We start from the raw sequence: 16,007 nt of genomic DNA, 5'->3' as shown, positions 1-16,007 counted from the left end.
TCTGCAGCCGGTTTTAATCACGTGACTTTGACTAAAAAAGCGAACACGTGAGCTTCCTTCTATCGTGTTACTTTCTTTTTGAAGGTGAAATCATCTGATAACTTGAGCCTCCGGCCTCCATACAAGTAAGTAACATGATGAAGATCTCCCAGCTGCTGTCTTAACTTATACACTACGCTTTCTGTTACCTTAAATGCATTATTTATCCGCCATGACACCGCATTACATAAACGTGTGTGTTAGCAGCCGTTAGCAACTGAACGTTATGCAATGTCTCTTAAAGCCATTTTATGCTGTCTGTGGCTAAAGCTGTACAGCAAATCACATGATGTTTCTGTCCAGGTGTTTCCTCTACTTGAACGTATCATTTTTATCATTTGAAAATGCACGTGTTTTGTGCTGCATTTGTGCCGATGCTGTCATCTAAGCTAACGTTACATCAGTCCAACCCTTCAGTGTCACTAGGCTTTCAAACATTATTATCATTACCTACATTTTGTTTTGAATCCCTTTTTGTTGTTCTTCCAAATACTAGTTAAGCAAAGTGCATAATCTTGCTCTGTACTTTTCTTGGTGGATGGGTTTATAATTTCTTTGAATTGTTGGCTGCTAAATAGTTCCTAGTTCCTGGTTCTCACTATGCTTTACATAAATTGCAACACTTAGGTAATATGCAGCCCTGCAATGATTTTAAACGGATATAGGAGCAACTTTATTATATGTTCAACACATTTGATATAAATGTGGAAAAAGAAAGCAGTCTTTTGTACAGGAAGACCTTGCATACTTAATTGGGTTGTATGTAACATTACACTTGTCCAAGACCATTTTATTGTGGCTAAACATTTATTTACAGCTGTTTTTCTATTAAATGTCAAACTTTAGATTTGGATCTAATGCCTTTTAGCTCCTTCTGCCTATCCTGAAGGTCAGCCTCTGTGAATTGACGAGGGCTTGTCTGTTTTCTTTAGAAACTAGTTATAACCCCAGGAACAAAATGAAAGTGAAAACACTGCTCTCTAATGTCAGTGCCTTCGTTTCAAGTCTGCCGCTCAAGGTATTAAAAGCATCTGACAACTATACATTTTATAGTTTCAGCCTGAAGATGTCGACCGTGTCTGCTGCCTGCCTGGAGGCTCCTGCTGTGACCGAGGCCCCTGAGCAGAAGAAGCCTCTGAAGGCATGCTGTGCTTGTCCAGAGACTAAGCAAGTCAGAGATGCTTGGTAAGTAACTGTCCAAAGAATGAAACTGCTTCTCTCTCTCTGTAACAAAACATTTCTTAATTTAAGTTTTTGATTTTCCTGCAGCATCATTGAGAAGGGAGCGGAAAGCTGCACTGAGCTGATCGATGCACACAAGGACTGCATGAGGGCTCTTGGATTCAAGATATAACTACTCCATTTTGTGTGTGTGTGTGTGTGTGTGTGTGTGGTAAGCATCAAACCGCATGTTGTCTATCAACTTATTTGCGAGTATAATTTCTTCCTGCTGGGTCATTTGTAAACCTGAGCTGTCACCGATTCACCTTTTGTTCAAGACAGACTAGAACACCAGTGCAGTCATTATAATCGAGTACAATTTGAGAAATGATTGGTGTTGTCAGGTGGAATACATGTGCTTTTACGTGGGAACATTCACCACAAATGTCCAGAGTCAATTGTGTTTTCTGTTCTTAGACACGGCAGCATGGCTAAAAGTAGCATGGACATATTTGCAGTAGTGCGAAACGCTGCATGTAATGAACGGTTCACCCTCAATTACCTTTTTGTTATGATACTAATGAGACTTCCTGCAGGCCTTACTAGGCCTTCAAAACAACCTGACCTCATTTGTGTAAAACTGGCTGCTCAAAGTCTGAAAAAGAAATGCAAACTTAAAAGTGAATCATGGCTTTGATGCACACGGTGAACGCAACGTTTCGTAAGTCTAAAAGATGCAATTATAAAAAAATCTGCGTTTTGCTTTGTGTGACCTCTAAACTTTATATATCGTCTCCATTTCATTAGATGCTTCAAAAATATACCCAACAGAACTTGTACGGTCTGTTTTTTGTTGTTGTATTCGACTGTACTGATGGCACACTGCTGCCAAATGTAGCTTGATAACCTTAGCTCAACTTGAATCAAATCAGTCTGGTGTTTTAGTTTAGTCAATTTATTGAACATGTCAGAAACAAAAAAATATAACAATAATATATATATATATATATATATTCTCTTTTTTTCTTTTTTCACTCGGATTAATAATTATAACAAAGTACCAAAAAAATAAAAAATAAAAATAATTTTCAGATAGTCTCTGTTCATGTTCAACAGGGGCAAGAAGAAGCTTAAAAAAACTGTTCTGGTCCTACCCCCTCTAACATATATTTTTCTTATAAAACATTAGTAAGTGAGCATCTGCCATTTTGTGAACCATGTAAATGCCCAACTTAATTTAATTAACTCCAAATAGTAGCACTAATGAAGCCATTTGTATTCACTCGGCTTTACAGTGTCAAGTTTCCTCTTTCTTTGTCTCCTGGCTAATGCTGATTTCTTCCATTGTTTTGCACGTACTGCAGTGTCAAACTAGAAAATCGTGTAATGAGTGTGCTGCGAGGTGTGTGAGAATGAAGGGGGGAGTGGAGCAACTGTCTTGTGTGCTTGCGTGACCACACATGAAACATGCCTGCAGCCGCGCGGCTCGCTTCACATTTCAGCAGCTCAATTGGCCGGCTGGCATCGCGTTATGTTCACTCGCTCTTGTAAAATGGAGAACGTTGAAGCACGAGGCTGGAAGAAATACTACTTGGAAATTATGCTACACAGCTAAATCATTAAACATGTTGTTCACTGACCAGGCTGTTTGCTCTGATCTCAGGGTTCATCATAAGCCTTTTATACATTTGCAAACGACACTCAAGGTTGTTTATGCTTTTAATCATAGCGCTTTTGTTTTTTCTCCTGCAGTGTGTTGCTGTGCAAGACGACCCTGGTGTTCCCCTCTTCTTTCCCACCCCCTCCTTATTTATACCTTTTTTCTGAATTTGAAAAATGTCTGTCTAAAATTCTATATGTTGAATAAAAGTCCTATGCAACAAGACGGGTTGTTTTAATGTCGATTTAATGCACTTGCAAATGTATTCTTGGTTTCTGAACCCCCCCCCCACAGTTGCTGTCCCCGGTATGCACTTAGGCCTAAAATAACTTCTGCCCCTGCAAAGTCAATACTTGGCATATCTGCATTCTTCCCCTGTAGTGGGTCAGTGTTGCTGAAGTGTGCCTGATAGTGGACATCTAGTTGGACACTTCCAAAAATCCAGCTGGAAATGCTAAGCTACAGCAACTCTGCAGTAGCGTTTACAGTAACTGTTTACCCTCTTAATGCCAGTCCATGTATTACAAGGGTAATTGTATTTATCTGGAATTGTTAAGCTTTTTAGTAGGGTTAGGGTATCAAGCATTCTAGATCATTTTGTCTGCTTGTCAAACTGTTTTGACAGTGAAACTTGACACCTTTTCACCCTCTGTCTGAAACCAGAGCCCACTCCCTAAGCCTATCGAGTACGATGTGTTGGAGCGCTAGACAATAGAAGCACAAGTGTTGCATAATGTTACAGAAGTAAACAAGGGGACAGTGAGTGGGAAAAAAACTCCTGTTGGGGATTTTAGCCTTTGCAGACCATTTACATGCACACAAACCTATATAACACACTACAGGAAAGGGAATAACCCAAAAAGAATAATTGGGCCTCTTTAAAAAGTTGTTTGCTGAATTTCAAATGTATTTAAAAGAGAGGCGAGTGGTCCTGGCTGAGGGCAGAGCATGATCTGTGAGGGGTGTTGGTGTTTATAGGCCCACCTGAAATCTGACCTGTGCAATCATCCTACTTTGTTCCGTGTCTCTAAATATGCTCTGACGAGCTGCTCTCCTGACAGAAGACTGGACTCGCAAAGTAAGAGCAGTTTTTTGTATGTACCACTGAGTCCCTGTCACAGATATTTGTTATAGTCCCTGTCCTCTCTCCCGTTTCCTGCCTCTCTCTCCCCCTCTCGTTCTGTTATGTTAAGTAGCAGGCCTGCTTTCTCTCCACCACTCTCTCCTCCTTGGGTTTCAATTCCAAACATGGTTATCCTTCTAGGGCCCATATCAACGCCCACCCTCCCTTATCCCTTCTCTTCCAGCTGTTGGCTCGACATTGCAGGCCGGTGGCTGAGAGAAATAGCCAGAGCGAAGGAGACGTCAGGAAGACTCGGGAGGGAAAGACTGAGGAGAGGAAGGGATAATGAGAGAATCAGAAGAAACCCATTCCAGCTGTGTTTCGATAACAGAGCCGTGAGAACTTCTTCACATTGAGGAATTTTCCACGGCACGCCAAGGGAACACACTTCTGACATTCTCCTGTCGGCATTTTTTTTTTTTCACAAACAAAAACATCTACTTCTACATGTTGACGGGACATAAATAGCACCACAGTTCATTGGACGAGAAGTTGAATTTACTGTTTTAGTTTGGTGCATCAGAAGCCTCTCCTCAGCTTGTCATTTTGAAGACAAACATGAGCAACTTGACTCTGCTGGAGAGCTTGTTCTTCCCTCCTCTCTGCGATGGCTGGACCAACAACACAGAGGGAGCCATCTACCATTTGGGCAACACCATGCTGGTCCTGGGCTACATGGGGGGCAGCGGGGCCTACGGGTGCCTCTTCATCTTCGGCTTCCTGACTCCAGCCTTCGGGTGCATGACCCTGTGGGGCTGGATGACGATGTGCGGCCTGGACGTTTTCACCTGGAACCTCCTCCTGCTGCTGGCTTGCCTGGGTCAGATCTGCCACCTGCTGTACCGGCTGCACCAGGAGCGGATACGCAGCGAGGAGATGACCTCCCTCTACCAGGCGGTGTACCTGCCGCTGGGCGTGCCCGTCCAGGTGTTCCAGCAGATCGCAGGCGCCTTTGAGAGCAAGGTGGTGGAGCTAAAAGCAGGAGAGACGTACGCTGTGGAGGGAAAGACGCCCATCGACCAGCTCTCTTTTCTGCTGTCTGGGAGGTGTGTGTGCATATGGGAATTACGTGTTGACATAATGCAAATCACCACGTCCCTACCATAATACAACACTTGGTTAAAAGTAGCAACACCACACATGTAAAAAACACTACTTCTTAAACCTACAATACAAATGTTTTGCTCGATACAGGCAGTGGAAACAAGCTTTTACCACAAAATCAGTTCTATCAACTTTGACACAGTGAACGTGTTGGCAAACAGTTGCTTATACTTACACTTACATCTGGCAGACATTAGCATTCATTTGGAGGTGTTGTTAAGCACCTACTTCGAATGATATCAGTCCTTTAAATGGCTGTTATCAGTTATCTGGTTAGCAGAGGCCTACAAGTAGGTTCAGGCTGTTATTATACATTGGTTGCTCACCGATATAATCACTGGACGGTGTAATCAAAGGACGGCTGTAGTAAATGTCAATGGACCAAAGAAGGAATTTTGGTGATTGACATAGTATGAAGACTGATACATTACTTTTCACCCATGAGACCAGAGTTTGTATGAAGAAGTCAACGTTGAGTTATTTTAACAGACCTCCCATACATAAGATAAGTTACATGACTAGTTTGCACTTATTTTAACCTGAATCATAATCTTTTCCTAGGACCAACCACGTAGTTTTGGCGCCTTACCCTAGTGCAGTGTAACTAAAAGTGAAACCTGACAAAACTGCGACCCTTTCATCATGTTTCTTATGCACCTTCTGGCCTGCTGGTGGGTGCAGTTTGCCCCTTGAAACATTAAAATGGTAGTGAAACCAACTGATAATAGTAATTTAATGGCCTGATAACATTTTAATAGGATGGTTTATGCTACTCTATGATTTTAAGCCAAATATTCAGTTTCTTTTAGCTCTGTTTTTGGTCTCCACCAACTCTCTTGAGATGTTATTTGCTTCACTTTGTTCACCAGCTAATCTTAAACTGTGTCTGTCTGCTGTTTGCTGCTGAGCTGATAGTGTACAGGTTTCTTTAATAACATTTTAGAGTGAGAGTAAAACTAAGTTGCAAGATGCTAAAACGCTCCGATAAGCTAAAGTGGAACTGCTGAGAACTTCATAACAATAAATAATTTGCATTGGTAATTTAAAGTGTTTTAAATCAAAGTACCACACCGATCAGAGATGTCACAGTGCACCAAGATGACAAGTTAAACCATGCAAAAAACATTTTCTTTGCCACGTTGCTCCTAATTGTCAAAATAGAACGCATATTTATATTAGATTATAATGAATGTATATGAACCATTTCTTCTTCATGCATTAAGAACATGACTATATTTTGTAAGTCCAACCCTCGTCGTCACATAAATGCAGTGGAGCAAAAAGTAAATGATCCCCCTCTTAGATATAATGGAGTTGAAGCAGCGGTAAATGGAAATACTCAAGTATCCCAAAATTGCACTTTAAAACCTCTTAGCATCTCTTTTTCCAAACACTCAAAGAAACGTACAAACTAAAAGCTTCCCAAAGCAGTTATTGGGTATTTTATTTAATCTTTTTAATAAAGAAGACTTGTATTACTTTGCCATTTTTTAGACACAGCTATTAGTTGTTGTTGCAGGTTTTAGTGTCACTCCAATTAACAGACAAAAGGGTGTATCTATAATAATGTACACTGTAGTACTTCTTAGTCTTAATTCATCCTACTTCTTTCTGTTTTTAGGAAATCTTCTTTTTTACTGACTAATGCAGAACTAGCCTCTTTTTGGACTCTTTCATGCAGTTGGCAGAGTGTGACGGTCACAGGAAATGTATCCTCTTCATCCAAACATCCTCAAAGTAGAGCTGCATTAGATTTCACAGTCCTGGAGCCGGCGCAAGAGAAATGTTGTAAACAGAGTATTTTTGGCAGTGACTCACCGCTGTGTCGTCCCTCTGCTCTCTGCCGGCTGGTCACATCTTTGTACTTTAGGACCCGAGTGGATGCAGACTGCTTCTCTTTAAAAAACATAGCCATGCTGCTCACAGTTCAGTGTACAAAAAACAAGACAAACATAAACGCATATCATGATTTGTGTTACTTTGTTCATGTTCAAACTCATTTATTTTGTAAATATATTTAAAGATCGTCATTACTGATATGTAGTCAACATCTCTTCTTAGTTTCCCTTTCCAGTCTCCTGTTTGGTATGCTGTACATGGCCACACAAAGTGACATCACTATGTAACAGTCACACTTTTATTGGATAGCGCTCCAACACATTGTACGTGATAGGCTATGGGGCGGGACATCTCTAAGCGGTTGACCAATCAAAACAGAGCCGGCCAGCTAACCAATCAGAGCAGACTGGGCTCTGGTTTCAGACAGAGGGTGAAAAGAGGTGCTGCAGCACAGGCAGTATGAGAAAAATAAAGAGCTTTTTGAACATTATAGCATGGAGACATGTCCCAGTAGAGACACTAAATACAAAGATGAACCTGAAAATATGCATAAAAAGGCCTCTTTAATATCATTTAACATATGCACACAACGCAAACAGTTTCAAAAACATAAAAGCAATTTCTTCCCGGAAATCGGGGCCGACTTACTCAAGATAATTCAAGTACTTATGTTCAATAGCACCATTATTGCTTACATCCCTTCAACTCACCCTTCCTTTTGTGTGGTAAAAAAGTTGTTGGGAGTAAATGAGTAGAAAGAAAATAGGTCACATACTGTATGAAACTGCTGAAACAACAGCGTTCCACATGCTTTAGGGTACATTCAACAAAGTAGCCTACAGTCTCTGCAGTACATTTATAGCACCAGAGTGTAAATCCCTACTCCTTGTAGAGAGAAGTGTTATTTGGGGTAATAGCTGTTAATTAACACCCGTTGTTTTGAAGAGTCTAAATAAAGATTTTTCCACAAAGAAAGGCTATAAATAGTGAAGAAACACTTGAATAAGCATTCCTCTTATTACAGAATACCCCTATTTACGATCCTTTGCATTTTAGATTTCCTTTATTAGTTTATAGCAGTGGTGGAAAATAAGTCCATTTACCAAAGACTTTAAAGGTGGGGTATGTAATTCACTTCAGAAACACTTTTTGTTATATTCCATGGAATGCTCTTAACATCATGACAGCAATGAATATATTAAATGCTTTGACAATAAATACATACAAAAACATCATCTGTGGAAGCCGTAGTACTGTAAAAAACACGACCAATCATCTGAGCCGGCCCGGCTAAAGTAACTGGATGGCCTACCTGCCTGTCAGCCTTCCATCGTGTTGGAGGAGGGGCTCTGTAAGGAAGTCTGAAGGAAGGGGCAGATTTTTTTCGGTTGTGTATTTTCAAATTCTAGCGCACTCGAGCTGGTTTCTCCAAAATTACATACCCTACCTTTAAGTGTTGACAGAGTATTTCTACACTGTGGTTTTGTATTGCATAGTTAGTGACTTGCAGTTAGACTTGTCATTGACTTTGTATCCTTTGTAGCTGTCAGTCACACATTAAACTCTCTTTAATAAAAAAAAAGAATGCTTTATTTTTAAGAATAATTGACCTTTTCCAGTAGATGTCAGGTGATCGACATGAAGCAGATCGTTTTCGCACTGATGTTCGCCTCACATTAATGACGTAATGCATGAAGGCTGATGTTCAGTGTGCTGGATCATCTCACTCTGCGGGAAGTTATTCTTTTATTAAATAAAACTTCCTTCAGCGGGAGGAATGTCCCAATGTCCTTAATGCAGAATCATATGTTAGTTAGTTTTAATGTTTAAGTGTCAATTACATGTAGTGAATTTAAAAGAAAACAATGTCTGCCTCCACAAAAGTTGGAATAGAAGTATAACATTGTATTTAATGGAAATAGTAAAGTACAAGAATGTCAATATAGCACTTTACTAAATGAACTTATTTACTTTCAGCCACTGTAACTGCAGTCTTCAGTGAAGTGGCCTTGGCAGATATATTTATTCCAAGATTGACTTGCAAAGTGACTTCAACTTTCATTATTACTTCCTAATCCCTTCTGTCTTTTAAACCTTCTTTCTGTCTCTTTCCCTCAGGATCAATGTATCTTTGGAGGGTCAGTTCCTGCACTACATCCACCGCCACCAGTTCCTCGACTCTCCAGAGTGGGAGTCTCTCAGACCAAACGAGGAGGGAAAGTTTCAGGTACAGGAAGTTTACTTTACTTGAGGGTTTGTAAATCTAGAATGTGGCAGTAAAGGATTTGGAACAAGAAACAAAGACGTGGATATCAAGTTGTCTTTTGTTATATCGGACTCAGTGTATGACTGATAAGATGAACAAAGCAGTTGTCTTCTACCATTCACATATCCTGTTGCTTTAGATTAGCGTACTTAAAGACGAGAAGAGGTTCTTCGAGGGTTAGCTGACATGGTTTTCAAACAGAAAGGCTATGCTTATGTTTAATTAATGAGGTGTAGGCTACAACCAGAAACATGGCTGCATTTAACTGTTATCGTCCTTATCAATAAATCAGTTTACTCTCTAGTTTTTAATCAGATAAACATTCTAAAAAAACCAAACATACTTATATTACCACTAAATTACAAAGAAAAGCTTAAAAAACACATTTGAGATTCTGAAAATAGTTGATGCTTGGCTTTTCTTTGTTTTTGTTTTGTTGGATACAGCATGAATGAACCCTACAATTAATTGAATCTGGCCTTAGAGTATTTTGCGTGTTAACATTTTGTGTTAATATGGGCTGCTAGTAAACTAGCTATTTAAAGTTTAGTACACTTAAACAGATCTAAAGTTTGGACTATACCTAGAAGCTTTCAGTCTTCATGCTACGCTAAGCTAATCAACTGTTGGCTCTAGTTTTACCTAGTAAATGACAGTTAAGTAGTATCAACCTTTGGAGCTAACTCTCTACAAGTGTGCAAATATGTGTTAAATTCGCTTTTTAAAACATAGGTTAATCAAAATTTGACAATGTTAACGTCCATGTTTGCTAGCTTAACATGCTGCTCAATCCAGCAGCTAGCGGTCAAAAACCCCACTAGGTGCCTTTAACTCTTTGATATTAATGTCTTTCATTAATGCCCCCCAGGTGACCATGACAGCAGAAGAAGACTCTCGCTACATCTCGTGGCGTCGCCGTCGCCTCTACCTCTTGATGTCGAAGCATCGCTATATCTCCCGCATCTTCTCCGTCATGCTGGGCCACGACATCGCCGAGAAGCTCTACAACCTCAACGACAAGCTATACATCAAGTGCGGCATGCTGCTGGACATCCGCCTGCCCAGCCTCTACCACGTGTTGGCCCCTTCCTCTCAGAGCAGCGAGGGCAGCGAGGTCAAAGAGCATCTTCATCATCAGGGAGAAGACCCAGCACCGACCTATCGGTCCTCAGAGACCTCAGATCCCGACGAGTTTCAGCCCAGCCTGCAGGGACCAAGAACCCCCCACCTGGAAGACCCCCAGACCCCTCTGAACGACCGCCATCACATCCCCTGGGCGTCGGACCCCGAGCTGCCCACCGGTGAGGACTCAACCAGCCTGGTCCTGGAGGATTTTGCCGATGTGGCGGGCTCCTTAACGGATTATGGCAGTGAGAGGGATTATTTGAGGTAGAGGGGCATGGAGGGGGCTGCGGCTAACACACTGGGTCACCACTTAAGCTACATGTAAGTACCTCACCTGCACGGAGACATGGGGTGCATGCTTAGTGTGTGCGTGGGGGGCTTGCAATGCACATTTCTTACTAACCCGAATTCAAAGTAAAACGAACACTAGTAAAACAGAACAGTAGTAATATGGGTATACTTTACAGAAATTACCCTAAATGCAATGGCGGAGAATGGCTAAATTCATTCAAGTATTAAACTGCTGGACGTTTTTTTCCTAAAACAGGGCCGTATTTTTTATTAGAAACCATTCGTAAAATTGTGAATGCACATCCAGAAGAGTAGAAAAGAGCTACGTTTAAAATGTAGTTAAAAAAACTACAACAACCACAATGCACTGGGCTTGTTGCACTGATATCGGCCCAATTCCAAATCACACCCTACCCACTCCCACTCCGTGACGGAGTGACACTCGCAGCTCAACGAGGCTCCCTCCTGTCAGATGGAGGGAGTAAATACAGCGGCAAGCTTTGGGACGGCCTACCCTCTTTTCGTCAGAAACAGGAAATGCCGTAACTGTATTTAACAACGGTTTCAAATCAGCATCTCTTTGACAAAAAATGTAAATTAATAACTAAAATAAAACTCCAAACCTCTTTAATCGTGTTACTTTTTTGTAAAGCTCTTTTAGTTTTAAACCTGATGTTTATAAGCTTCTTAGTTTTTGCAACAGTCTGTAAACATACACAACTTTATAATAAAATGCACACATTTACCTTTTTCTAGACTAAAACAGTTCCTAAGTTAAAAACATATGAGGTCATCATGAGGTTGTTAACATCGCAGTTTATCAGTGGATGTTTGCAGGAACTACTTGTAAACAGCTTGTTTCCTGACGGGCACGCACAGCATTGAGTCCGGTCAGGCAGGGTAGCACGTGAAGTCAGCACCGATGCAGACCTCGGGTGTTTCTCAATGTCGAGGACGCTTGCTTGGTAGCACGTCTTCCGAGTCACTTGCTTCAGAAGCGAGGCAAGAATACTTCCTGGCATTCGGAAAACGAAGAGTGGAACAGGCGAGCAAGTGTGCAGGTGTGCGTCATATGAGAGGCCCCACATTACATTTTCCGCCACAGATTTGGGGAAATTGGTCCGTGCGCAAAGCATTGTGGGGATTTTAAGACCGGAGTCTACACATGTGCAGCCTTGAAATTTTTCGCTACAAAGTACGCCAGGCTCGGTAGAATTCCAAGTATGCTGGACATTGGAACAGTCCTTCGGCGGCACTCAATGACGTAGTATGCTTGAAATAGTGGCTCTGGAGCAGCTTTACTCGACATTGAGAAACACCCCGTGGATGTATAATAAGAATTGTATAGAGAGGCGAAGTCCCTCCCTTTCTGGTGGACCTCATGGGACCTTATTTAGTAAAAATTATGTATTGAAGTCAATGGCGAGAGAAAACGTATCTTTCAATCCCGTTTGAATTGTGCCATGAATTACACATATGATGTTTGTCAATCTTAAAAAATAATTTCCATGTCAAAAAAGTCACAGTTTGTCGTAAAACTGTTGAAATATAAGACTATGAAAAATACGCAACTAGAAAGACTACAAACTTTAACAAGATACCTGTGTGCTTAGTACCAGGATGTAATCATACTAATGGGTCTTGCTCGTTCTTTCGCTTCCCGTCTGATGAAAGGACCAGGAGTGGCTGGATCAAGTTAGCTACATAGCTAGTAGCCAGTAAGTAACCCAAACTGCTAACCCAGCTAAGTAACCCAAAATGTTAAACAGTAAGAGTAGTAGTCATATTTCGTGAACCCTTTGAAGAGTACTGTCACACCGGTGTGATCATTCTATAATACACTGTTTAAGCCCGGATGCCCCCGGAGGAGACATGCTAACACGTCCAGAAGAATGTCATGCAAAGCTGCCTGCCTTCCTTCGATTCTCCCTGAACTGCCTGACCTTTTTAATGTTCAATGTTAACCATTTGTACAGATAGCATGAAGTAGAAAAGATCGCCGATGCTAATGTAGCATTAGCATGTCTCCCCGGGTGTATTATAGAATGATCACACCGGTGTGACAGTACTCTTCAAAGGGTTTACAAAATATGACTACTACTCTTACTGTTTAACATTTTGGGTTACTTAATGTTACTTAATGTTAAGGCTAATGAAAATGACAAGGCTAAGTCTGTAATACTAACGTGCTTACTACTAGCTAGGTAGCTAACTTGATCCAGCCAGCCACTCCTGGTCCTTTCATCAGACGGGAAGCGAAAGAACGAGCAAGACCCATTGCTGGTATGATAACAACCTGGTACAAAGCACACAGGCATCTTGTTAAAGTTATCTTATCTTACTCTTATATTTAACAATTATGACATCACTTATGCGACTCTGGGATTTGTAGTCTTTTCATAGTCTTATATTTCAACAGTGTTACGAAAAACTGTGACTTTTTTGACATGGAAATGATTTTTTAAGATTGACAAACATCATATGTGTAATTCATGGCACAATTCAAACGGGATCAAAAGATACGTTTTCTCTCGCCATTGACTTCAATACATAATTTTTCCGAAATAAGGTCCCATGGGGTCCACCGGAAAGGGAGAGACTTCGCCTCTCTATACAGCGTCGGAGGCGGGGCCTCGTTCTTTCCCATGAGAGCTGCTCATTGGTGCCTGAGGACAAAATGGCCCAACTTTTGAGAGAGCGAAACGTCACAGATTACCCATCATGCCTGGCTGTCAGAGCAGAAGAACCCGTATGTGCGCACACAGAGCAAGCGCCCCTTAAGCCCCGCCCCCGGAGTTCCCACTCAGTAGAATGAATGGAGACAGAAAATAAATCTAGATTCGACTTTTAGTGCATTGTACAACTTTAAGGACCAAATGATTATAATAAGGGCTAAAAATGTTTTCATTCTGGTTAGTTTATTTAGTTTTTTTAAAAATGCTCCGCTGATTTACAGACGTCTCTTTCCCCATGTTAGTCAATGAGAAAAAGTCTTTCTGGGCCCAGTGACGCCACGGACTGATACGGAAATTGTAGTACCGCCGTTTGGACACAATGAATATTTTCATCAGAGTCTGGCGCACTTCCTGTGGGCTTGATGCAGACTCGCTGTTTGAGGGCTTGATAACCCACTCCCCCTCCACACCATACCAAGCATTCTACTAAGCCGAGTGTGGGAGCTCGGGGGGCGGGGCTTAAGGGGCTGCATGCTCTGTGAGCGCACATACGGGTTCTTCTGCTCTGACAGCTAGGCATGATGGGTAATCTGTGACGTTTCGCTCTCTCAAAAGTTGGGCCATTTTGTCCTCATGCGCCAATGAGCAGCTCTCATAGGAAAGAACGAGACCCCGCCTCCGACGCTGTATCCAGTTCTTATTATACATCCATGCTCCACACTCGTTGGTTTGGAACAGCACTTAATGTGGCGGACCCTCCAAGCGAACGCGCAAATGGAGGGGTAGTGTGTAGGGGGTGGATTGGAATTGGGCCATCCTCACCAGCTAGCGGTGCTTCACTCTTGGCAACCTCTTCGCCCAATCAACTCATTTGGGGATACTTGATTTGTACTGGAAATCAAGGGCATGAAAAAGTATTATCTGAAGTAACAAAAGATGTGTGTGTGTGTGTGTGTGTGTGTGTGTGTGTGTGTGTGTGTGTGCGTGTGTGTTAATGTGTTAAAGGCTCAATTTATTAGGTTGTAAGAGCAGAGAGGTCGATAGGTCAGCAGCTGTGTTCTTATCAGAAGAGGATTACGGCTTGGAAATGTCCAAAAGAAAGCTATTAATCCAGTGAGCCCGGCCGCAATTTGGCTGTCTGTCTGCTCATCTGTTGACCCCGCCTCCCTCACACGCTTCACCCCCCCCTCCCCTTGCTGGCCCACTATCCCAAAAACAGTCCTCGTCCAATCACAGGTGGAGAATCACATTTCAGAGCTCGGGGGTCAGAGAAGGGTTTGGTTTGTTTGGCGGCTTTAATGTTGGGCGGCTTTAATGTTGGGCGGCTTTAATGTTGGGCGGCTTTAATGAAGGAGGGACAGCTTGAGATGTAGCGGGAAAAGTAGTCATATGTTTAACTTTAGTAAAATCTCCAAGTCAAATTAATTGGTAGGGTTTGATATTACAACTCTCTGAAAGTGACCATTCTGCCCATATATTATAGCTAGAGGTCAAGCACAATAGTACTGTTGGACAGTTTAAATTGCATTACAGTATCAAGTTTTATAAATCTATACAATGCCTTGTTTTTTAACATTTGAAGCTGAAAATTAACTCCAGCTGTCAGATACATTAACTGGAGTAAATAGTAAATGTTTACCTGGAGTGGAAAGTGAAGTAATCAAGTATAGTAAAAGTACCTCATTATGATAATGATGGTATTAAATGTACATGTATTTAGTAGATGATGAAGACACTGATTGCAATTTGCCATGTTTTGAAGTTGCTCTTAGTTTTGAAGTGACACAGCAGCATATCTTCATGGTTGATCCAACTTATTTGAAGTCGCTTTGGATAGAAGTGTCAGCTAAATGAAATGTAAAGTTTGTTTTGTGACTATGAGATCCTAACAGAAGCTTGGATGTTGTCTCTGCAGGACTGGATGCTAACGGGGAACTTCCACCTCGATTCCTGAGGGGCAGAGCGCCGCTGGCTCCCACCGACACTCCCAAACTGTGAGAGCAGTTTCTCCCGGAAACACTTAATCATTATCAGCAGTGAGTCTCCTCCTCCCTCACCTCAGTTCACATCAGGCCTGAGCACGGAGAAGACCTTCCTTCTCTCTATTTCATGTATGAGTGATAAGGATAATATTGATATCTTTTACCAATCAATACTTGTGGAAAGCTGATATTCATCACCATAATAACTGAAATGTATGTTATGTCCACAATTTGTAAGTTCTTCGTGTCATCTGGTCATGATTTAAAGCCTCTGAAGAAGCATTAATGCCACCAAATCTGCCTTAAAATCTTAGAAGCAGGGGGACCCACCACATGTATTCAATTAGAAAATATAGATATTTCAATGAGCAAAAATGTTATATAATAGATTTTTGTAAACACCAAGTGAACCAATACACTTCTAAATGAACAAATATTTTGTGTCTGTCACAATTCTCAACAAAAAAAAGAAGGGACATGCTGACATTTAATACATATTAATGACACTTTCATATATGTACCTGAGGACAGAGGGATGGCTTCCACGTTACCAGCATATTAAATGTATGAAAATAATTCAAACGGATATATTAAGTGTTCATCTTACCAATAATAAAAGGTAAGACATTGACTTCATGTGATTACATTTGACTGTTCATGTTTTTTTTTTCTTCCCACAACTTATATTACAGAGAACACTATAACTTTGTTACGTATTTTCTGGATCCGACCCGTTAAACAA

The 16,007-nt window shown here is 41.3% G+C and overlaps 2 protein-coding genes across 6 annotated transcripts; both read left to right on the top strand.

The window, feature by feature from the left end:
- Positions 1-14: 14 nt before the first annotated feature.
- Positions 15-3,085, top strand: cox17 (cytochrome c oxidase copper chaperone COX17). 3 transcript variants are annotated; one of them, XM_034110116.1, is made up of 4 exons: positions 15-125; positions 1,093-1,224; positions 1,309-1,407; positions 2,953-3,085. In XM_034110116.1, the coding sequence occupies exons 2-3, from the start codon at positions 1,106-1,108 to the stop codon at positions 1,391-1,393; spliced, it is 204 nt and encodes a 67-aa protein (XP_033966007.1). In that variant the 5' UTR covers positions 15-125; positions 1,093-1,105; the 3' UTR covers positions 1,394-1,407; positions 2,953-3,085. The 3 variants fall into 3 exon arrangements, with proteins under 3 accessions (XP_033966007.1, XP_033966005.1, XP_071063105.1); XM_034110114.1 differs by having other exon boundaries at positions 1,309-1,432; XM_071207004.1 differs by having other exon boundaries at positions 1,309-3,085.
- A 1,074-nt stretch (positions 3,086-4,159) lies between these two features.
- On the top strand, positions 4,160-15,896 carry popdc2 (popeye domain cAMP effector 2). 3 transcript variants are annotated; one of them, XR_004554296.2, is made up of 4 exons: positions 4,160-5,029; positions 9,045-9,153; positions 10,061-10,638; positions 15,199-15,289. XR_004554296.2 is itself a non-coding variant. In XM_034109967.2 (4 exons), exons 1-4 carry the CDS (start codon positions 4,542-4,544, stop codon positions 15,279-15,281), a joined length of 1,113 nt encoding a protein of 370 aa, XP_033965858.1. In that variant the 5' UTR covers positions 4,160-4,541; the 3' UTR covers positions 15,282-15,896. The 3 variants fall into 3 exon arrangements, 2 of the variants coding, with proteins under 2 accessions (XP_033965858.1, XP_033965857.1); XM_034109967.2 differs by having other exon boundaries at positions 10,061-10,493; positions 15,199-15,896; XM_034109966.2 differs by having other exon boundaries at positions 10,061-10,581; positions 15,199-15,896.
- The last annotated feature ends 111 nt before the right edge of the window (positions 15,897-16,007 follow it).

This window comes from Pseudochaenichthys georgianus, chromosome 21 (genome assembly GCF_902827115.2).
Source record: "Pseudochaenichthys georgianus chromosome 21, fPseGeo1.2, whole genome shotgun sequence".
Taxonomy (NCBI): domain Eukaryota; kingdom Metazoa; phylum Chordata; class Actinopteri; order Perciformes; family Channichthyidae; genus Pseudochaenichthys; species Pseudochaenichthys georgianus.
Note: the sequence above shows the minus strand (reverse complement) of the source record. Positions and strands in the feature narration are given on the sequence as shown.